Source organism: Oryctolagus cuniculus, chromosome 8 (assembly GCF_051225735.1).
Source record: "Oryctolagus cuniculus isolate XC-2025 breed Fujian yellow rabbit chromosome 8, ASM5122573v1, whole genome shotgun sequence".
Classification (NCBI taxonomy): Eukaryota; Metazoa; Chordata; class Mammalia; order Lagomorpha; family Leporidae; genus Oryctolagus; species Oryctolagus cuniculus.
In genome coordinates this window covers 124,975,450-125,000,021 of record NC_142874.1, presented here as the reverse complement: position 1 = coordinate 125,000,021, position 24,572 = coordinate 124,975,450, and the positions used below count along the sequence as shown (strand labels likewise).

General features: G+C 34.9%; 1 protein-coding gene across 1 annotated transcript; it reads left to right on the top strand.

Moving 5' to 3' along the window:
• The first annotated feature begins 7,074 nt into the window (after positions 1 to 7,074).
• Positions 7,075 to 23,072, top strand: CSN1S1 (casein alpha s1). The gene is given in 19 exon segments (NM_001082391.1): positions 7,075 to 7,123; positions 8,841 to 8,903; positions 10,409 to 10,441; positions 10,926 to 10,946; positions 11,379 to 11,420; positions 11,817 to 11,840; positions 12,121 to 12,144; positions 12,227 to 12,268; positions 13,279 to 13,302; positions 14,717 to 14,740; positions 15,362 to 15,391; positions 16,473 to 16,496; positions 16,587 to 16,631; positions 18,164 to 18,208; positions 19,056 to 19,082; positions 20,037 to 20,060; positions 20,865 to 21,023; positions 21,642 to 21,685; positions 22,684 to 23,072. Coding segments are annotated over 17 exon segments (648 nt in total). The 5' UTR covers positions 7,075 to 7,123; positions 8,841 to 8,852; the 3' UTR covers positions 21,651 to 21,685; positions 22,684 to 23,072.
• Positions 23,073 to 24,572: the final 1,500 nt, after the last annotated feature.

The window sequence follows — 24,572 nt, the reverse complement described above, 5'->3', positions numbered from 1 at the left end:
GTAACATAAAGTCACTTGTCAGACTTTCCTCAGTACCTAAATCTTTATGTAGGACACAGAAAGTCTTTGGGGGCATACTTTAGATAATAAAGCAGGGTGTTTAAGAGTGAAGTCTCTAGAAAAAAGAGTCTGGTCCAAATTCCATTTTAGCTCCTTGTACATTAATCTGTGGAATACATTTATAATTTTAAAGCCTAGGGTCTTTATGTCTAAAATTGAAATAACAAACATATTTACTTCTTTGGTTGCTCTGAGAAAATCCTTAAAGCTCTACTCAATGGTTGACTGTCTGGCTCATTATAAATGTTCAATAAATGCCAACTCTTACTATTGTAGGGAGATCTAATTGTATTAGAGCCTTGACACTGCAATAAATGGTCCATTGTAGTAAATGCCTTCCTTGTCTCCTCATGAATGCCTGGAAACAAGAGTAACAAGGGCAGAAATATGGCATTAGAATTGTGGAGGACGTAAGCTTCCAGGTAGATGATGAGGAAGGTCCATGCTTGGGCTGGAACAACCCATGACCACAACAATTTGAAACAAGAGGAAGTTATGACATCCAGGAAAGAGTTGGGTGAGGAAGGGTAGAATAGAGATAAAGAGCATTGCAGAGCTTCAGGTCAGAGTCCAAGGAGAGAGCCTGCCAAGCTTTCAGTCTCCACTTGCTTCATAAGCAAGAAGTCCCAATTCTCAAGGTCAAACCGAAACTCCGTTTTGTACTGTAAAGTCTTTCCTCTTCTGCTTCATCCTTTCCTTTCCAGCTCTATTATGCCTCACATCCGTGCTTGGCTCCATGGTGCAGTCACTTCAAATCACTGTCATTAACATACCTTTCTATAGCCACGTGTTTTTCCCATCCTCTTTCCTCAGCTCCCACACTTCTAGTCATCTTGCAAGACTCTGCTTTATCTTTTCACATGGAGAATAAGACATTCTCTTTTACACTCAGTAAGTCTTAACATTCCTCAACAAAGATAGCACCTTTCAAAATACAAAAGTTGGTGTGGGCATTGTGATTAAGCACAGGATTAAGCTGCTGTTTGCTATATCTGCATCCATAGGAGTCCTGGCTTCTCTGTTTCTGATCTGGCTACCTGATAAAGCATCTTAGAGGCACCAGATGATGGTTCAAGTGCTTCAGCCCCTGCATTCATATGGGGCCATCATATGATTCATATGAATCATTCATATGGAAGGCAATCCAGGTCTCTGACTTCAGCTTGGCCCAGTGCTGGCTATTGCAAGAATGAACCAAAATCATGAATGTCTGTGAAATCTTCTCTATTATAGGATTCTTCACAGCTGTCTCTGAATCAGCAGTCTACCCTGCTGTTTCCTCTTCCAGTTCACCTGCGTGTTGTCTGTTTTCTGAAACATTCTCCCTCCACAGTGTTCACTCCTTTTTCATGAACCTAAAATGTCAGCGATATTGCTAGTAGCCACCTTCATCGCCTATCCTTCCAAGAAAAGCCAAAATCTGAACCTGAATCTCCCAATATAAAGCCATCCCATTTTATAATCATCTCAAGCTGGTGAAGGTGTCCCTTTTCTGTTGCCAACTCTCCCTGAAACTCAGAGGAAAGGAATAATTACCCTACTTCCACCCCTGCTCTCTGATTGTTTTGCACCATCTTTACTCAAATGGCCTCCAGCCTTGGTCTCTGCCATTCATTACTTAATGTGGCCCCCATCTCATTCTTGCTGATGCTGCCTATAAGTCCTTTTGGATCCCTGGCAGAATCCAGGTCCAGAGATTTCTTTTCCATACTAGCTTCAAACTTTTCATGAATCTGAGCTACATCAGTGCCCACACAAACAACTCTTTCAAACTCTCCAATTCTTGACTTAAATGACATTTCCTCATGTCACTAATTACCTTCTTATTGGTATTATCAAGAACATTTCTATCTTTAAAATTGTTCAATAATTCTCTTTCAGCTAAAATGTTTAATATTAAACACTTCAGTACTTCCACATGGCTGCCAAGTACTCTTTTTTAATTTAATTTAAGTTATACAAGTTTTGTGTATTTTATATATACAGATTTAGGAACATAGTGACATTGCCACCCCCTCCTGCCCAAGCTCCAAACGTTCTTTCTCCTCCCTCTCACATTCCCATTCTTAGTTTCTACAAAGATCTATTCGCAGTTTACTTAATGATCATGTAGTTAGCCCTACACTAAGTAAAAGATTTCAATAAACAGTATGAAGAAAACAGAGAAAGAAAAACAAAACAAAACAAAAAAAACTACCGTTCCTCAGGCAAGTACTCTTAGAAGCAGTTAAGTTTTAGTTAATCAAAAAAGAGTTTTATTATTGATGTTGTACCTGTTAAAAAGAAAAAAATGGATAAGAATATTTGGGTGATATAATATTGGATCTAGGAACGTGCAGACTTTTGAGAAATATTGAGAAGTTTGTCTACAGGAAGCCAGTGACACTTTCACTCTACTTTTTCCTCTTACTCTCATATCTTTCCTTGATGGTCTAAAGAAATTCATCTTGTATGTGTGTTAGGCATTCTCCATTTGCTAGGACTTACTTTGTCCAAAAAATACCCAAACATACAATACTTTGAATTCAGTAAATTTTCTCATTGAGTGAAATAATGAATAACATGGACTATTAGGAAGAACTAAGCTCTGATGTCAGAAGACCAAAGTTACTAGGAATTTGTTGCATGGATCTTATGAGTAGCGAGTTTAATGATAATTATAAGAAGCCTTTGGACATTTAAAGAACTATATCCATAATTTAATAAATGAATGTATAGCATTTTGCTTATAGATTAGTTATGAACCTATCTGATAAGCTGTATTTCTGATAGCTAGTAGTTTCCATTGAATACATTGTACCCCCAAAATAACATTATTAAGCAAGGAAATCCAATTTTTAGGCCCAGGAACATATATCAGTTATGAAAACCATGTTCTGGCAAATCAGAGGATGGGGTATTTGTAACTAGAAAAAATCTCTTTAACTGGCAATTTACATATTTTTTTAGAAAAAATTCAGAATGGGTAGGATTTACTTATCGGAATTAAATTTTAGTCAAATTACGGGGATGTCCTAATAGATATTTTTACTGGTAATAGGAGAATAGGAGGCATAGTTATAATCTAGTTGCTATGCAGATCCATATTGTAGACACATTCTACTTATAAGGAAAGCCCAGCACTGAGTAAATAAATGTTTTATTTTAAACATTGTTAAAGAAAGTGAGCGATTTCATGGAAATGTGGTCCAGCATTATTTCACCCTTTTGTTCTTGTTGTACATGCTACATGTTTCTGCAGTTTTCGTCAGCTTAGTATTTTTTACTGGTGTTTTACATTAAAACCCTTATTATAGGATAAGTTTAAAGGAGAAACATGCACTGCATTTTTAAATTTCCTACTTCCATAATACTCAAAGATTATTCCATAACTCCAGAGACTTCTTAACAAGGCAGCAAAGAGCTTTTTAAACATTAATCTAAATGATAATATGAAATTCAGTGTATGTCCAACATAGCAGTACTCCAATACATTTGATACTAGGAAAAACATCCTGAAGAGAACTCTTATTTTCTATCTGTTTCTGGGTGCCAATTTTTATAATACCCAAAAGCAGTTACTAAGCATCTGTTGTGAACTGTCTCAGGTTCCAAGTACAGTATGTTTCTAAAGAAAAAGGCCTTCCACATTTCTCAGTAAGTTTCCTTCTTGAATGTTAGCTATTCATTATGTAATAGAAAGATACTTTCTTAGAAAATTCATGAACGTTTTATCGAATGTCCTAGCAAAAACTGACAACCTATCTTTGAAACATGAACCTCTGAATTCTTGACTGATACATACGACATAGGTCCCTCTAAGCAGGCTAAGTTATGGAGAAGGATATACAATAATATATATAACTTTGCCCAGTAAAATTTTATCTCTTCACATGATAGCTTTTTCTGCCAAATCTGTCTACTACTAATGGAATTTTCTTTCGTGTTCTTTTTTATTCACATTTTTACTGATATAAACAGAACAGTTTTCATGTATTTCATAAGCACATCCTTTCATGTTTTTACTAATTAATTTTCTAATGTGTATGAATCCAAGAAGAAATAATTTTCCAATTTTGAAAGCTTTGAAATAGGGACGCTTTCTACTTATCTCTCCTTTATTTGTCCTTTTTCTTCTTTCACATGTGTTAGATTTTCTAAAGCAATTGTAATGACTAAAGTAACTGTGCACTGGAGTGGTCCTAATTTGCGTCTGTTGTTTTATTGTAATGAGCAAGAGCTGACTCTTATCAGCAATGTTTAATTTTGAGTGATCTGTTTGTGTGTTCAACCCATCTATGACTCTATTACACCAGCATTTTGAAATTGACAATCATGTCATAATTTAATGACTTAAATATATTCTCCAAATATGAGCTTTGTTAATTTTGAAACTGGCCAAAGTTTATACAAGCAAATTTAGATAAATATATGTTTCAAATATGCACTTTTTTCAATGATTGACACAAACCAATTTTAATAAAAGCAATTGGAAAGCAATTCAAACAAAGGAAGTAAACCTTGGTTAAAATCTTGAAGACTACCACAAATCTGCAAAAAACAGACAAATCCTTTTTTTTTGGCATATCATAATGAATAGTCATATTGTGCAGTAACAAAAATGATTTATTGGGCAACAGGGCTAAGCCACCACTTGGGTGCTCTCATCGCATATTGGAGTGCCTGAGGTTGAGTTCTGCTTCTGGCTAGCATTCCAGCTTCCTGATAACATGGAAGGCAACAGATGGTAGTCCAGGTTCCTGCCACCCACTTAGGAGACCTGGATTGAATTCCAGGCTTCTGGCTTCAGCCTGGCCCTCTCTCAGCTGCTGTGGAGTGAATCAACAGGTGGAAGATTCTCTCTTTCTCTCAATCCCCCTCACCCCAGTTCTTGTGAGCCTTTGGGTAGTGAACTTACAGATGGAAGACTTCTCTCTTTCCTCTTCTCCTTCTCCTCTCATTTTTCATCTTCTTTTCTCTCTCTCTCTGCTTTTCAAGTAAATATGTTTTTTAAAGTGTTACTTTAAAAAAAAGAGAGAGAATGATTTATCTACAATGGCAGACAAATGTAATCAACCTTCTTCAATACCTAATTCAGACAAAATGGAGATTGCTCCTTATCCGTATGGATCATACATTTAAAAGAAAAATTGGATTGTAAAAATACTCAAAACAAATAAATTCTCTAAGAGGTGGCTCATTTTACGCTGTAGATTAAACACCATAAGACATCTGCTTGTTCCCCATAAGGCCAGCACTGTTTACTACCAAGTCCATCTAAGAAACATATTCTGGTGTGGCTCCCAGTCTCAGCTGTCCCTAGATGCTTCAGACGCACTATTCAAGTATCCATTCTGGGTTATCTGTAACATACAATATCATTTGCTTCTTTGTGCTAATTATCTACCATACTATGAAGCCAGGAATTTTTTCTCACTCAGTTTTTACATCCCAAGTATCCCAAGCACCTTGTCAAGTTCTGAATAAATAGGTGACTCAAACAATGAATAAACAAGTCAGGATAGAGTATATTTTCATATAGTAGGATTCTGAGTTGGCAATAAAGTACGTTAGTCATCCTGGGTAAAGACAAAGGCAATGGAATTAAAGTGACTTTTGGTGCTGGTTCTCAGCCCATAAAATGTGTCAGAGTAAATGTGAAGCACTAGAAATGTGATGAAATTGATATAATACAGTCATGAAGAAAAAACTTTCTAAAGAGAACTTTAACGTGGAAAACCATAAAGTCTTCTGAAAACTAACATGAAAACCCTGAAACACACAATTTTCTTCTAACCTGGAATAATTCTCCAGTCATATGGCTAAAAATAAGTTTTAATATCAAGATTATTATTTTATCATTTGAAACACATAGTATGACTTCTTCTTTGTAAAAAGCAAAGTCATAATCAACAACAAAAGTCCTTTATTTATTATTTTCCATTTTCTTGAAAGACAGAGAGACAGATACCCATGACAGCTAGGGCTAGGCCAAGTGTAAACCAAGAACATAGAACTCAATCGAGATCTACTTGTGGGGTACAGAGACCCAAGTACTTGAACTGACCCAAGTATTTGAACTTATCAGCTGCTGCTTCCCAAGGGTGCACATTGGCATGAAGCTGGAATTGACAAGAAAGCTGGAACTTGAACCCAGGCACCCTGAAATGGGAAGTTGGAATCTCAAGCAATAACTCAATGGCTGATTAAACACCTGTTTCAGAAACAATTTTTTAAAAAAACTTTCTCTCTATATTTATCTTTTCCTTAGCATGCATTTTTCTACACAGTGCACTTCTAACTTCTTCTATTGGAGAGAGAGATTTTCATTTTTCCCATTTATTTACTTAAGAATTAGAAAATGAGAGGTATGGTTAATTTAAAATTTTTTAAAAACTATAATTCTTGAATAGTTATGTATTTTAATTAAACTGTAATAAATAAATAAATATTGTCACAAGTAGTATGTTTAAGACAAAGAAAACAAAAATTTACCTGATATAGCTAAAATATCACTAAAATTTATAGACAGTTAAAACTCCTTCTTAGAAACAGAGCACATATAACATAAATTACTTCACAAAATAAGTAGTCAGGATATATAGTTGAGTAAAATTTTCATTTTAAAAGGTGAAATAACAGCCTACTTTATGAAATCTGGAAAGTTTTGATGATCCTATATTGTTCCCAGGATTTCCTTTATAGAAATCACATTTTTCAAAGAATGATTTTATTAAATATTAGACTTCTCAATGTACAACATAAGATAATTTTCCCATAACCTTGAAACTTAAAACTTTTGTATTTTGATTTTATTAATGCCAATCTGCTTCCTGTACAATCTATCATAGTATGAATCACTCCCTTGTTGAAAACTCTCCTCAGAATTTCCTGGGAGAGGAACTGAATAGAAAATTAATTTCCTATTTGAGAGAATTCTTAGAATTTAAATAAACCTATTGGTTGATCTGAAACCACAAAATTAGCATTTTACTGATCACTGGGTTTAAATACTTGTGAAGCAAAGAGATCGACCATCGCCTAGATCATCAACCCAACTTGCCTCTTTTCAGTCGAGTTTAAGGTATTGGTGATCAAATCATACGATTTCACACTGTCTAATGTCTTTCTTCTGCTTTTTATTAAGATGTATTTGTAACTTTTCTATGTTTGAAAATGTTGATACCTTTTTAAGATATACTGGTAGCTTTAAAATGCATTTTCAAAATTTTAATACTATCTCAGAGCTTTAGGTAAGAAATGTATATGGCATTATAAAGACCAAATCATTTTTGCTTAATGTGTAACTATATCTCATACACTTATCACTTATCTTTCAATAGAAACTTAGAATAAGGTAATTTGAATTCTTTTAGCCCAATTCTATGAAATTATTTGTGAAAAATAATTTACTATCTTTGCAATTGCTATAGCAAGGCTTGTTTTGGTAGAATATTTCAAGACTCAGTTTTATTCCATATTTGTGGCTATTAAAATTAATTTTATACCATGTAAATTAAAAAACAACAGTTATCTATAGATAAATACTTTTATAAAGGTGATTAAATTTATATATTTGAAAGGACAAAAATGTGGATAAACAGTAAGTTAATTTTGGATTTAGAACAGGCTTTCTTTACTTTTGCTCTTAGGATCTACATAAACTGAAGCAATACACTATTAGTTTGCTGACAAATTAAAAATGTAGCCTAATGTTTTTTTGATTTCCCTGAAAATCATTTTCATGGTACATGTAAATGTCAGTATTTCTGAGTTCTTCCAATTTGATGGAACTGCAGTCATCAAATATGATATGATATATGAATATTATGCCTCTTTACATTTCATCCATCTTCATATATTCATGCTGTAAATATTTCAATGCTGCAAAAACATGATGTCTGGATTCCTTTAAAAAATAACTGATGGAGGTTAATAGCTCCCACATAATGCAATTACAACATTTTTCATGAAGCCTTGTCAAATACAGTAGTTCTCAAATAGATTTAAAAGAACACATTTTCAAAAATACTCGTGAAAAAATTAAAGGTCAATTCTCAGTGGATTTGGTTTCTTACTCTTTTTGACAAATTTGATAGTGTAACTGAAAAAAAAAATTGTAGTTAAATATTAGTATTTCTCTTTTCTGCTAGCAAAGCCAGTCACCACAACAGAGATAAATGTCTTATGTTAGACTATTAGTGAATAAAACTGAAGTAAGAACTTGGTATTTCTAAATAATGTAAGAAATAAGAAAGATAACTAAAGTGGTAATCATATTAAGTAGCAAAATTAAAACTCTTAAGTTTGCAAAAATATTGCTACTCAAATGAACCTGTTATCAAAATTTGTTCCTTGTTGAAAAGTAAGGGTTTTTTAAATTATTATTTCTTCACTTTTTTGATATGACTATCTACCTATATGCAGACAAACACACACACATATAAAGATATGAGAGAGAGGGAGAATTTTCCACCTATTGATTCATTCTCCAAATGTCTACAATAGCCCAGTTGGGTCAAATTAAAGCCAGGAGCTGATAACTCAGTCCAGGTCTCCCAAGTGGGTAGCAAAACCCAAGTTATTGAGCCACCTCTTGTTGCCTTCACAGGTAGGAAGCTGGATCAGAAGCAGAGTAGCTGGGTCTTAAACCAGGCACTCCAATATGGGATAAAGGTGTCCCAAGTTGTGACTTATTATCGCTCTACAACACAGGAGCCCCAGAATGTTCTTTCATTAAAAAAAGGTGGGGGGGGGGTTATTGTAATGAAAACTAAAGGATGTTTTGTCCTCTTACTTAGGCTTGGACCACCATGAAGCTTCTCATCCTCACTTGCCTTGTGGCTACTGCTCTTGCCAGGCATGTAAGTACCATAGGGAATCTAGAAGATTCCAGACTCTTCTAAGTGACATCTGATACCTCATCAGACACAGTGTACTGGGAATACAATCTGAAAACTTTCATGTCATAATGCTTCCCGTTTTCAGCACTATTTGGCCCATTGAAACCCTTAGCTTCAAGGAAAATGTTTGACCTGAAATACAAGAATTACTCACACATACACACACACACACACACACATAAATTTAAAAGTAAGCAAAAAAACAAGAAATGAGATATTGCACAATTAATAGCATCTTGGGTCCACTAGAAATTGTGCATATTTCTAGGCACTTAATAGGAATCAATATTTATTTACCAAGTGTAACCACAAAATCACATGCTCTAGAAAGTATACTAGAAAGTCAAATCCTCATTTGAGATGGCTTGTGTCCGTCGACTTATTTTCTCCCAAGAGGTAGGAAACTCTTAATCCAAAGAAAACTGTTTATTTATGTCACTACTTCATTAATTTTAATTGCAATATCCACAAAGTTCAGGCTGAGACACAGTTTATGTAATCTAATTGATGATAAAAATAAAACCCAAAAATATTTAATTGGGAGCATTCATATATCGCTCCCAAATTTTTGTAATGGTTTATCCTTTACTCTGTTCTTTTTTTTCATTTATTTCTCTTTGTTAGGATTTCTAAAATGCCATATTTTTCTTTTATTTTACTTTGCCATTTTATTTATTGTTTGTATGGAAGTTATGTATTGAAATTTAGCCATGATCTGTTTTATTTTATTTTATTTTTTAAAAGATTTATTTGCTTATTTGAAAGGTAGAGTTACAGAGAGAGAGAAAGAGAGATAAAGGGATCTTCCATCCACTGGTTCACACACCAAAAGGTCAAGGCTGGGCCAGGCTGAAACCAGGAGCTTCATCCAGGTCTCCCACATGAGTAGCAGGGTCCCAAGCATCCAGGCCTCCTTCCAGTGCCTTCCCAGGTGCAATAGCAGGGAGCAGCCAGGATCTGAAACAGCACTCATGCGGAATGCTGTCATTGTATGTGACAACTTAACCCACTATGCCACAATGCTGGCTCTTTATTCTGTTTTTTTATTTGTTTGTTTGTTTATTTTTTAATTATATTTAGAACTGTCATATATAGTTCAAAGTGTTAGACTTCTCCTTTATTAATCACGGAGACTTAAAAAATCATCTGGATTAACTCAAGCCAACTGAAAGTTTTTTTCTTTTCAGAAACATTTTATATATAATGTTTTCAATTATCTGGCACATTCTGAAGAAAGGAAATTAACCTATTTTGGTTTGATATTTGTCGGTAAAATATTGCCCTTCATTTTTACCACTTGATTCTCCCAAGAAACTTGGCCTTTGACAAATTTTGCTGCTAAAATACATGCCTTTCTTAAATAGCAATGGGAAAGTTCATATTATACATGTTTTATAACATTGTTATTTTAATTGCTTTTGTTTTTTGTTTTTTTTGTTTTACAATTCTTGCATTGCTTTTCACAGAAATTTCATTTAGGACACCTGAAACTCACTCAGGTAACTATTTTGTTCTTTGTTTCAAGAATTTACTCTAAGTGTGGTTCTTAAGTGTTGATGTATTGATAGCAGCTAAATCTAAACCGGCTCTTGCCTTGTTTATGAAGCAGCCTTTGATGCTTTTTCTGTGATATCATTTCTTCAGTTCAAGTAACTGTGGATATCATCTGCTCTCAAAAAACTTTTTAAAAAAGAAGAGGGCCCAAGGATTTGTATGAACTTAATGTTTTAAAAATCTTGTTATTATTCATGAGAAATGATTAAACAGAATAATGTTATTACAGTTTTTTTTAAAGTGTTCTTGCTTCTTCCTATGTCTTTTACATGAGCTCAAGCATTTGCTTCATAATATGGCCTCATTTTATAGACTTACTTTTAAATCAATTACTGCTACTACATCCATTTCAAAGAGTCAACCCTTCACTCTGTCCAGAAACTGAACTAATGGTTTTTTTTTTTTTTTTTTAATTATGATTCTTTGCAGGAGCAGCCTGAGAGCAGTGAGGTAAGCTCCTTCCGGAGAGTCGGTCTTTCCTCTTTCTTGTACCTGTTTTCCCTTTCAGTTAGTTATAAATGTTGAGTGCTTTCTGTATTCCACTTTTGGTTACCTTCAAAAGTAATCAGCAAGTACCTAGATCATTCTCTCGATGATATTTTGATGAAATTGAGATTCAGTTTCTTCTTTAGGCATTTTAGTAAATATAGACTCACTTGATCTCTTGACCCAGCAGAGAAGCAACCATTAAAGGTATTTCCAGGAGATTTTAATATTCAATAATAAAAAGAAAACGGCTTGGTTTTTTTTCTTCCATCAATATAAAAAAAAAAAAAAAACCTGTGGCTTGTCAAATTAAGTGGAATACCTGTGTTCAAGTGGAAAGAAAGTTGCCATTTTCGGCCTGTTTTTCAGTTTTTATAATTCACAATTTTATTTCAGCAGGAAATCTTAAAAGAAAGAAAGCTCCTCAGGTTTGTCCAGGTGAGTGTTACTTATTTATTCCTAAAGGATGCATGTATTTTTCTTGGAAAACTAATTTAATTTCTGTCTATAAAAATGCTTCATTGCATGACTTAATGTACACTTCCCATCATTAAAGACATACTTTAAATTTAATTTGTATTTAAATGGCAACTTCTTTCCAAAACACTGTGCTTTCTTTTCATGAACTATGCGTAATTTTGCAGTTCAGTGTTCACTATGATGGAGTGTTTCTTAAATCTAAATAATTGCCCACCTGTGTTATATTGTCCAATAATTTTGTAACCTGAATATTGAAATAATTATCAAGAGCTAATTAAAGGCCACTATTTAAAAGATTTGATAACCCAACTCTGAATAGATTTTAAGACACTTTTTTCTTTCCTTTTTTTGTAGACAGTACCACTAGAATTAAGAGAGGTAAGAATGACTGAACAGCACCATGCTTAAAACGGTGAATGACAAAGATTGACAAAGTTGAGTGTGATAAATTTAAAAATATTTTAAATTACACCTTTACATACCAGGATCTTATATAACGAAGGCATAACAAAAAAAGACTTAAAGTTAGAAATGATATAATCGGAAAGTCAGTATATTCATCAGAAATAGATTTATTTTTTAATTTACAACAGCATAATGATCATTTTCTTATGTCATTTTCACTCAAAAATGTTTATCTCTTCTTTTCCATCTTCAGGAATATGTCAATGAACTGAACAGGGTAAGAATCATCAAATAAATCTAAAATATTTTAAATTTTTCAATTTAAAATATATTTTATAAGCTCTGCTTTATTGATTTAGCAGAGAGAACTTCTGAGAGAAAAAGAGAATGAGGAAATCAAGGTACCAAAGTTTTTCTTTTCTTTGTTTCCCTTTCTAAAAAATTAGTTATTGATTTGAGATGCAGGGAGTAATGGGGGTGGTGGGAGAACTACCAGGAGCAGGTTCACTCCTCAAGTACCTGCAATGACCAGTGTTGGGCTGGAGAGAAAGCCAGGAGCCAGGAACACAACCCAGGTCTCTTACATGGGTGTCAGGGCCCCAGCTACTTAGTCCATCACCTGCTGCCTCCCGAAGTCTACATTTGCAGAAACAGGAGTTGGGAATCCAATTCAGGAACTCCAACGTGGGATGTGAATACCTTGGCCACTAGGCTAAATGCCTGCTCACCAAAGTCTTCTTAGCAAATTTTGACCAAAAAAGTCCTTCTAACAAGAAAAAAAATTTTATTTAGAAACTTTTTTCTATAGCATTTACTTGTTCCTTGAACTTTTCACACATTACTCATGTATTCAAAATGACTAATGAATTTTACTCTGAATTCTGCTACTGATCTTTTTGACTTAATTGAGTAGCTATGATGGGACAAGGCATTAATTAGTATAGATGAATAAATGAACAAATAAATAAATGCAATTATGAACTGGCTTTTTGTTTGCATTTAACCAAGATTGAAAGAATGCTTTATCAAGGGTGTTACCTAAAGTAATATATCTTAGTCAAAAATGTTTTACATAGTCACTCTTGATTATTCTTTTTAAAATAATGAATAAAAACAGAAGTATACAAAGAGAGAAAGAGAGCACACTCCCATTACTGGCTCATTCCTCAAATTCCCACAATGGCTAGGGCTGTGCCAAGTTGGAAGCAGGAGCAGAACCAGAACTTGAAACCATCCACCTCAACTCATGTGAGCCTGATAAACAGCATCATAATCACTAAGAAGTCTTGATCTGAACTATGTAGTAATTTTTAAGTAGATTTAGTGCTACACAGGTACTCAAAATTTCTAAGATGAAATATGTATTTTCATATCTGTCTTTCAAACCTGACTGATTGCCTTTTCTTGGCAGGGAACTAGAAATGAAGTAACTGAGGTAAGACCCCTCATTTTAAAATTATTGAGTCAGGTATTAGGAAAAGGAACAAATAAAAATATTTCCTTTAATCACCCTACTCCAAATAATTCTTTTAAGTTAAAAGTAAAGCAAGCCGGCGCCGCGGCTCACTAGGCTAATCCTCCGCCTAGCGGCGCCGGCACACCAGGTTCTAGTCCCGGTTGGGGCGCCGGATTCTGTCCCGGTTGCCCCTCTTCCAGGCCAGCCCTCTGCTGCGGCCAGGGAGTGCAGTGGAGGATGGCCCAAGTGCTTGGGCCCTGCACCCCATGGGAGACCAGGATAAGTACCTGGCTCCTGGCTCCTGCCATCGGATCAGCGCGGTGCGCCGGCCGCGGCGGCCATTGGAGGGTGAACCAACGGCAAAGGAAGACCTTTCTCTCTGTCTCTCTCTCTTTCTCTCTCACTGTCCACTCTGCCTGTCAAAAAAAATAAATAAATAAAAATAAATAAAAAAAAGTAAAGCATATACCTCTAAATCAAAAGAACAAAAGATGTTCAATATCATGTGTTGGCCAGAATTACCTGTATAATGAAACCAACTCTAATATTCTGAACTCGAACTCTGAGAATAATGTCAGCACTCTTCATATTGCCGTAGTCATGAAAACTGAGCACAACATACTAGATGGAAAAAAACTGCTTAAGTATGTATACACCACAAAGAATGCTCTCCTTTGGCATACTCCTATTTATCTCATGATCTTTAACTATATGCTTCTGTTTAATGTCCAGAGCTGGTTTTTTTTAAATTAGTATATTTATTTGAAAGGCAGAATTATGCAGAGAGAGGGAGACGCACACACACACACACACACACACAGAGAGAGAGAGAGAGAGAGAGAGAGAGAGAGAATCTTCCTTCTAGTTCACTCCCCAAATGGCCACAAAGCCCAGATCTGGGCCTATCCAAAGCTAGGTGCCAGGAGCTTCTTCCAGGTCTCCCACATAGGTGCAGGGGCCCAAACACTTGGGCCATCCTCTGCTGCTTTCTCAGGCCACCAGCAGACAGCTGGATTGGAAGTGGAGCAGTTGGGTCTCCGATATGGGATGGCGGCACTGCAGCTGGAGGTTTAACCTACTATGCCACAGCACTGGCCCCAGAGCTAAGATTTTTAAGCAAGAATTTATGCTGTTTAAAGAAATATGCAAATTTTTATGATGATTTACCACAATACAAGAGTCCAACATGTTTTCTATTAAACTTTAAATGTAGTTTAAGAAGGGAAATCTTTCAGTTAGCTCAGGACAAAGGCAGACTTTTTGCTTTCTTTATTATTTGAGGATTGCTTCACTTTTCTGTTTTCTTTGGCATTTATTCTATTTAGTGATAATTTGCATTTGACATTTATTATAAATAATTAATGTAATTCTTCCCCCCTTCCCATCCCACAAGGAACATGTTTTGGCAGACCGTGAGGTAAGATACTTCATTCTAATGAAGTTAATTATCAATGGGCCACGTTACTCTGAACACACAGCCAGAGAGAATAGTCAGTTAAGTATTAGAATTTATCTTTTAAATTATGGACCTTGGAATAAAACTTATATTTGCATGTAAATGTAACTGTACATGATTTTGAAGAAAAGCAAATAGTTCAAAGAGAAGTTATTTTAAAGCATCGCATAACATTATTTCCATCTTGAGATTGCTTACTGTATTTAATGTTATTGGTTGATCCATATGCAAGTAGCTTTGAGGGCAGATGAGAATAAATACTCAACCCAGGGTTCTGAGTGGCCTAGCTCAGTATGACTCTTCCTTTGAAGATTTCTTTTTACCACAAAAATCTACATGAATTTCCCTTCTACTCAATAATAGGGCTGCATTTGTTTTAATAACTAGGCTCCTTGGAAGTTATTAAATTTTGCCTCATGCTAGCATTTTTCAAGTAAAATTGACTCTCCAAGAATATCTGAATCTTTTCTCACCTCTTGTTGCCCAGAATAAGCAACCCACCAGGATGACATGGATCTAGTTTTCTTCAATATTCCAAAAATCCTGATATGTCAATAATCCTAATTTTCTTTCTTTTAACAGACAGAAGCTAGCATCAGCTCATCAAGTGAGGTAAATCATGTTCATGTTAATTCAGTGACCCAATTAAATTTTATGGAAATTCTTACTATAAGGGCTATATATCCTGTAAAGCCACCTTGCATCCAGCCCTATGTATGTGGCATTATTCTAATTTTAGTGTGTGTTTGTCAATCCAAAGGAAGAAAGATTATAGAATTATATCTAGGCAAACAATCTTATCTAGTCATTTGTAGTGCCTCAAATATTTTTTGAACTTATTCTGTCTGTCTCAGATTTTGGTAAAATTCAATTTTTTTTCTTTTTTTTAACTTTTATTTAATGAATATAAATTTCCAAAGTACAGCTTATGGATTACAATGGCTCCCCCCCATAACGTCCCTCCCACCCGCAACCCTCCCCTTTCCCACTCCCTCTCCCCTTCCATTCATATCAAGATTCATTTTCAATTCTCTTTATATACAGAAGATCAGTTTAGCATATATTAAGTAAAGATTTCAACAGTTTGCTCCCACACAGAAACATAAAGTGAAAAATACTGTTTGAGTACTAGTTATAGCATTAAATCTCAATGTACAGCACACTAAGGACAAAGATCCTACACGAGGAGTAAGTGCACAGTGACTCCTGTTGTTGATTTAACAAATTGACACTCTTGTTTATGGCATCAGTAATCACCCTAGGCTCTTGTCATGAGCTGCCAAGGCAAAATTGCCAAAAATGATTTATATCTAAAGGAATGATCCAATCAAAGCAAAAGTTGATCAATTCTAAGTTAATCAGAGACTGGAATCCCCTAAATTCTGTTCATCTTTTGCTCTCCTTCATAGACTAAAAAGAGATCAGACAGAGAGGGTGATGTGGTTACCCCTTTGAATTTGGGAGATCTCCATCCAATTTAATTATATGGAGATTCTGAGCTATGTGCTTGTGAAAACAGTGAGAAGAGGGAAGGAAGCACCAAGTTATTAATTGTGTTTTAGTTACACAACAAATTATGGCTAAAATAAATTTGTCATTATTTAGTAATAATATCTGGTTGATTACTATTCTTACTTAAATGTGAAATTAATGTCATAATATTAAAACTAGATGTTTGTGTGCTTTTTTTAAGGAAATTGTTCCCAGCAGCACCAAGGTGAGGCATATTTGCTAATTTTAAAATTTATTAATATTGTCCAGAATAAGTTAAGATTTACTTAAATGATTTTTGTGTGCATTTTTTTAGCAGAAGTACGTGCCAAGGGAAGACCTGGCTTACCAACCTTACGTGGTAATGTTTCATTAATGCTTGACAAAGGCAAATGTACCAATTAGTCAAAATGTTGTACTGATCAATAACTCCTCTTTCTCAGCATCTGGTACATTTTAACCCCTTGTACTTAATCTTTACAAGCCTAGGGGTTTACTCACTCCCCTCTAAAAACAAACACACTTTATCGCAGCATGTAATCTATACCTTTTCTTCTTTTGAAACAAATATTTATAAGTCATGGTTTCACATACATTATTTGTATTTTGTAGTTATGCTATGAATCTAAGCAGCATATTTTGTAAGTGGCAAGCTACCAATTTGATCAGACTTGAGTTTGACCTAAAGCTCTACTTTTTACCAGAATGTAATGTTAGATGGTTTACTTAACCACTGTAAATCTATAACATAATTTTTTTAAAAATTTTTTTTCTTTGAGAGCCCCCAAATTGCTGCAATGGGCAGGGTAGGCCAGGCTGAAGTCTGGATCTGGAACTCCATCTGGTCTCCACTGTGGGTACAGAGACCCAAGCACTGTAGCCATTTTCTGCTGTTTTCTGTGATGCTTTAGCAGGGAGCTGGAACAGAAGTGGAGCATCCAGGAAGTGAATCAGTGTCCATACAAGATGTTAGCATTGCAGATAGAAGCTGAACCTAATGTACTTCAGTTCCAGCCCCCTATAGCATAAAATTTAATGTGGCAGTGACAGTAATAAATATTAAAGATATAAATCAATTTAATATGCTCAATTGCACACAATAAAATCTAAATGTATGTCAGTAGTATTAAAAACTTCATTTTTCCTAGTTCATCTAAGATTCAGATTTAATTTTATTAAAACAATTTTTAATAATTCTGACCTTAGACATACTGTAAGTATACTGAATTAATGTTTATATTTGCAGCTGTTTCTATTGTAATGTATTTTAAGCTAAAATTAAGTTTAAAATAGTTTTTCTAATGTTTTAAAAGGGAACAAGTGAATTAGTCCCAATTATTGGTAAATAGAATTAGCATTTTAGTAAAATGAATAATATCATAGTCTTTATCCCTGGGAAGGTGCTTTGTAGGATTCTTGATCCATTTCCTGTAATGATGAAGCTTTACTTAATGATATCCTATAATAAGTTAAATTTTAAATTAGATCCATTTCTAAATATGTTCTAACTTTTCTCTCGTTCTTGCCCTGTTAGTGATAACTGAATTGTCGCTCTGATTTTCTACATATTTACAGGCAAAGCTCATTCTTTCTGCTTATGTCTGGAGTGAAGTTGTGTTATCACATTCATTATTAACCAGGGAGAAATTGACTTGGACAGTATTTGACACAAAATCCTCTTCTAGCCTCCCTGATGATGCATTTTATTCAGGAATTTATCATTGTGTTTATTACTTCAAATTGGAAAATAAAAGTGTTTTGCTCTTTTTGTAATTCTGGCATGGACTATAGCTTATTCTAAATTTCAGAGATGAGTACATTCTCTTGGTACATTATGATATGAGTGTGTTTTTCCAGAAGATGTTTAAGCAACTAGAATATTTTTCTTTTAAGCAGCAGCAGCTTCTCAGAATGAAAGAACGCTACCAAATCCAGGAGGTAATATTTTGCTTAACATTTGCAAGATAATATTGCTTAAGTTTAAATATGTTTACTTTTCTATAGCCATCTACTTTTGAAAAGATTTACTTCTTTTCAAGCTTTTCTCACTCCTAACTTCCTGAGCTAATTTACATTAATTGATATCAGCAATGAGAACTGCTTGTCATTATTCTGTGGAATGAGAGGTGTTCTATGTCTGACTCAGGCTTATGTATCACATTTAGTATCACAAGCATGCAAGTATTAACCTCCCTAATTGCCTTAATTTCTTTCTTAGCATGTTTATAGCCTTATGTTCATAAATTTGACTCTCAGATTCAGTTTATATTTAGGAATCTGAAAACTAGCTATAATTATGCTCTGCTAAGCAAGGTGTATTTGAGATTTATGAGTAAACACACTTTTCTTTTGAAGAACCATCTGGAGAGAATGAGTGTTTCTATCAAGATACTCTGATCTTGTCTTTATGTAAAATGAGTTTATTAGTAATACATAGCAGATAATAATCCCCCCCCAACACACACACTTACAGTTGATTCCACAGTGTTCCTGGGTCTTCTGACTTTTTTTTTTGAAATATTATCCACTGCCATGTTTTGCCATAGTAATTCTGATTCCTGAGAATAGCTAGACTAATTCCAGCCCTCCAACCACTATTCATCATTTAGTGAATTTTACACAGAAGATGAAGATGCTCCATATGTCTCAGAAAATAATATTTCTGCATTACCAAAATGTAAATGCCAGAATTGGTGTCAGTTTCCAAACCCCTAACACATAAAAGTATTTGGACTAGGTTGTGTAGAGCAGTCATAAAGGTAATTCCAACTCTTTTTCTTTCCAGAGAGAGCCTATGAGAGTGGTGAATCAGGTAAATCAGTGTGCGTATGTGCTTGCGCATTTGTGTGTGTGTCTCAACACTGCCCCCAATACTGTCTTTGAACAGGCACTGTTTTTGTTTTGTTTTTGAGAAACTGTTGTCCTAGTGCCTTACAAACTAATGTGATTCTGGTATTTATTAGCTGTTGATTGGCATTACACTCTTCGGTGCTAGTTCTAGCATTGCTGTAGAAGATCAAGTCTAAGTTGACAAAGAAAAATACAAAATTATCCTATGGTTATCCATAAGGGACAATCAAGATAGCTTCAGGACACTGTTAAGTAGTAAAAGTCCTGACTAACCATTCATGTTCCCTAACTCTGACCCTTTTATATTCTATGACCATATTCCTGTGTGGTGGAAACAACTTGTTTTCTAAGTCAAGGAATGACCTTTTTTTAAGATTTATTTATTTGAAAGACAAGATGACAAGAGAGAAAGGGTTAGATACAGAGAGGGATCTTCCATCCACTGGTTTACTTCCCAAATACCTACAACAACCAGAGTTAAGGCAGACCAAAACCTGCAGCCAGGAACTCCATCCAGGTCTCCCAGGTGGGTGACAGGAAACCACGTCCTTGGACCATGATTCACTGGTAGCCAGGGTTCAAGCCAGGCACTCTGATACCAGATGCAGGCATTTCAAGCAACAGCTAACCCTGAACACCCACCCTAAAAAGGACACCTCCAATAATGTGACCTGGACTGCATATTCTCTTTGACTTCTGATTTCCCATTTGTGGAAAATTTGATGTGTCTTTAGATTTATTCCCTTCCTCAAAACTCTCATATCTCAGTGTTTATAGTTCTTTTGTATATTGTTATTTAATGAGAGGCTTCGGTGGCAATAATTTAGTCTACTATAGTGTTCAAATGGATATAAATCACAAAACTACTTTTTAAAATTCTGTCTCTCTTTCTCTCTCTCTCTCTCTCTCTCTCAAGGAACTGGCTCAGCTCTATCTTCAGGTAAACTGCCTTTATTTTATTTATTTTTAATATAGTACTTTAATAAGTAATAGGAAAATTTCAGAAATCAAATCTGTTTTAATTTTTACGTGAGTATCCACAGTAAAACACTTTCCATTTGTTTCTTAATTCCAGTGAAGAACACTTATCTTCTACCTAACAATTAGAGAATTATGTGCAATTGTTTCTATGTTTTAATATAGAATCATAGAAATGACTAAGTGAAATGTCATGATAGAGCAGTTATAAAATTTCAGAAAGAAAAATGTTTTTATTCCAAAACTCTAGTGTTTGCAAGGGCTAGGTAGGAGTTGTAGAATTATTTTCTTTCTCTTCTTGGCATCTCTCAAATTCACATGTATTGATTTGGCATATGGAACCCTTCCTTTGACTTTGATGTCTTCAAGAAAAATTATGGATATAAATGGCAAAAATAATTTTTATAGTCTAATATCCACAAGTTTATAAATTAAGTAGTAATGGAACTCATGCCAGTACTTTCTGCTGGGCTCTGGCAACTGAATCAATGTGAGTAATGCAAGTACTGAACTCAGTACTTAGTAGTGACCTTTAAAAGTGACCTATGTGTCCTCCTTTGGGCACTTCAAAAAGTTTCCCTCTGAATGTTTTTTCACTGTGTTTCACCAAAGAAAGGGTTTGATGTCTTTCTGTTCTTGCATGGACTGATCACTTTTTGTGATGCTAACATGCATTTCAGAACTGAGTGAAGTGATAAGATTTTTCAGAGGTTCACAGCAAGACTTTGCTCATGCAGTGTTGCTTTTCAATCATCTTTTCCTCTAGCCTTTCGAACAACCCTACCAGCTTGATGCCTATCTCCCTGCTCCTTGGTACTATACTCCGGAAGTGATGCAGTATGTTCTTTCCCCACTGTTCTATGACCTCGTTACACCCAGTGCCTTTGAGAGTGCTGAAAAAACTGACGTTATTCCAGAGTGGTTGGTAAGTACATTTAAATTACTAAACATTTGTGTTCTACCAAAGGAAATAAGAGACAGTTGCTTAGACCACATCTGATGAGAACAAATTTAGAATAATTGAAAAATCAATGCCTACAGTAGAGTAGAGGAATTTTCTGAAATGCAAAATTGTTAATATTTTCTGGCATCTGTGGCTAACAGTAGCACATTCCTTAGTAATAGGTGGAGCCATATTATCTATTTTATAAGAGAAGTTTATTCTAACAAGGATAGGACAATTTTCTCCAAATTAAAAGTAGAATTCTAATATGTAAACCAACTTATTCTCCTGTACTTTTACTAATCTTTAAATACCTTCCTTTTTTACATGTATGAGAAATATAAAAATGTTTGCATAGGAAACAAAGCATAAATATAGTCATCTCATAATCTTCAATTCAACTTTTGACCTTTTTGCTTAGGTGAAATGGTATAGTATTATTTATTTATTATAACCAAAAGTTATATGGAGTCAAGTGTGATAAAATATACCCATCTGGGAGTATATAGACACTGAATAAGTAGAAGTCATTTTATTGATTTAGTAAACTATTATAGCATTATCTTCACTGCATAATTTCTACAATTTTTGTTCTTTCAGAAGAATTAAGTCAATTCTCAGGAACTCCACAATTATGACCATTGGTAAGTTTGGAAATTCTTTGTCCAACCATTGATTCTGATTCCATTTGCAAATTATTTTCATAATCATGATACATTTAAATAACAACTTTAAATGAACTAATTTTAGCTAAAAGAATTTATAATATTATAAACCCCAATATAAGTATGTGGTAGATGTTATTAATTTCTCATAAAGATGTGTCTTTGGAACACTAGTAAACCTAATAGTGGGATCCTATTCTTTATGATCAATCCAATGGAAGTCTTTAGAAGTAATATAGTTACACTAGTAGAAAAAGGGCTGCAAATGTGATTTAATTGCATCTTCCACTACATTGGAATTTTGAATTGTGTGAACGTGTTTTTCCTTTCCAGTTGTGGAAACTTCCCTTCCAATAGTTCAAACCAAGAAAAACTACAAATAAAACTCCGATCTATGTGGAGGTCATTTCTGATAATTGCCTTTTCACATAATCTTTGATAGACAAAAGGAAAACTTCTTGATAATAAATTTCCTTAAATTTTTTTTTCTGGACAAGCAGAGTTAGACAGTGAGAGAGAGAAGAGAGAAAGGTCTTCCTTCCATTGGTTCACCCCCCAAATGGCCACTACGGCCAGCGCACCACGCTGATCCGAAGCCCAGAGCCAAGTGCTTCTCCTGGTCTCCCATGCGGGTGCAGGGCCCAAGGTCTTGGGCCATCCTCCACTGCCTTCTTGGGCCACAGTAGAGAGCTGAACTGGAAGAGGAACAACCGGGACAGAACTGGCGCCCCAACCGGGACTAGAACCCAGAGTACTGGCGCCACAGGTGGAGGATTAGCCTTATGAGCAGCAGCGCCAGTCATCCTTAAATCTTAACAACGAGGAGCAGTAGGCATTCATGTTAGTAATAGTGAAGCACACAGAGCATTGTGAGCTGATCTAATATGAAGAAGAAATGGCCAGCATTGTTAATAAGAATTTTCCTATTCCTAAAATATTTAATTTGACTAACCACATATTTCTATTTCTACTTACAGATGTGACTGAAAATTCAACCTATGAATTTCTCATCTTTGTTTTATAATCTAAAACCACTTTATCCAAAGACTTTGTTATTCTAGGATAGGAAAATCTCATATTGAGGGCAATCTTTCTTTTTGAGCTATCTACTCTTTAACAGACAGCATATCATTACTTTCTTAAGCAAAATTTTCTTAGACAGTTTATTATCTAAACTCCAGTTGTATCATGCCAGTATGGAAAGCACCTGGTTAGGGGGTATTAAAGTCTTTAGTAAGTTTCTGTAATGGAAATTTCGTTTAAAAAGTCTTTGGATGGATTTTTCTGTAAGTGCAATCATGTCAAATAATTGTGTGCAGTGACTGAGATTTGTTCTTTCTTCTCAATAAATTACATTTTAAGGCAACTCCATATTCATTTCATTATTCCATTCATCAATATTTATATCATTCTATGTGTCTTTATGTAATATTTTATTTTCATCATTTTAATTATATTTTCAATCATTTTAGTCATTTTATGTTTGCTTCTGGCTAGTGCTGACAGATCATAGTATATATTTTTAAACTGTGTCCAAGATCTTTAATTTAAAGTTAATTGTTTATAGTATATTTCTCATGAGGACATAGTTGTAGCTATATAGAAGACCAATGTAGTTATGGGTGCAATGGGGATTTGAATAACTGAGTTATGCAATTTACTTATGCCACTGGAGAGTCAGATCCTGAGCCTTAACAGCCCATCTCAGGCACCACACGCTAACCTGGGATCCACAGTGAACTCTTCAGTGTCTGCCAGAATCCAAGTTGAAGCTATTTTCATGAAAATGACATAGTTGCTTTCTCTGGTATCTTCAAAGACACCCAAGTGAGATTTACCTATCAGAGTTTGCTCCAAGTTGCCTACAGCAACCTATTTGCCATGACTTTTTAGTGAACTCTTGGATCTAGACTATTTAGAAAGCCACCAGTATCCTTTACACTGTATTTTACACCCACGAACATATACATCTTCAAACATACATTTTTGCCTTAAAAAAAGCTGTTTAGCTTTGGGTTTCCTACCTTTTCTTAGTGTTAGGCAATACAAAGGGAAACTGCTTGTTCATAAATCTAAAGGAGGCTTATAAACATACACAGAATATTGAAACTGCCGGGAAGTAAGAGAGGAAGCATCCGTGTGTGTCTCCCAGTTTCTGTCACCATGTCACTTCCCAAGGCATCTAAGGCACTCAAAACATTTTGCTTCCTAAGTCCTATAGGAACAGAGTCATCAATTTAATAGAAACACGATGAACCACAGAATGACAATGCAGTCATATTCCCTGCACACTAAATAATAACACAAGGGGCCAGCGTAGTGGCATAGCAGGTTAAGCTGCCGCCAGCCATAACTGCATCCAATAGGGGCGCTGTTTCCTGTGCCAGCTGTCCTACTTTTGATCCAGCTTTTTGGTGATAAACCTGGGAAAGCAGTGGAAGTTGGAAATAGTGCTTAGGCCCATGTCATTCACATGAGAGACCCAAATGAAGCTCCTGACTCTTTGCTTCAACCTGGCTCAGCCACAGCGATTGTGACTATTTGGGGAGCGAATCATTTGGGAAGATATCTCTCTCTCCTTCTCTTTCTATATCTCTGCCTTTCAAATAAATAAATACATCTTTAAAAAAATAAGATAAAATGCCACCTGCAATAGGCACTATTACCTTATTCAAATTTGCAATAATCCTTTATTAATTTTCAAGAAGCATTGCAAAAGACAATGAGGAAATAGAATAATACTGTGATATGATTAATCTTCCTTTCTCTTTTAGTCTACAAAATTCACAACTTTCTCAGAAATACAGTATTTTCAATTTAAAAGAGACATTATACCAATTTCCAGCCTGCTCTTGACCTTCTTGCT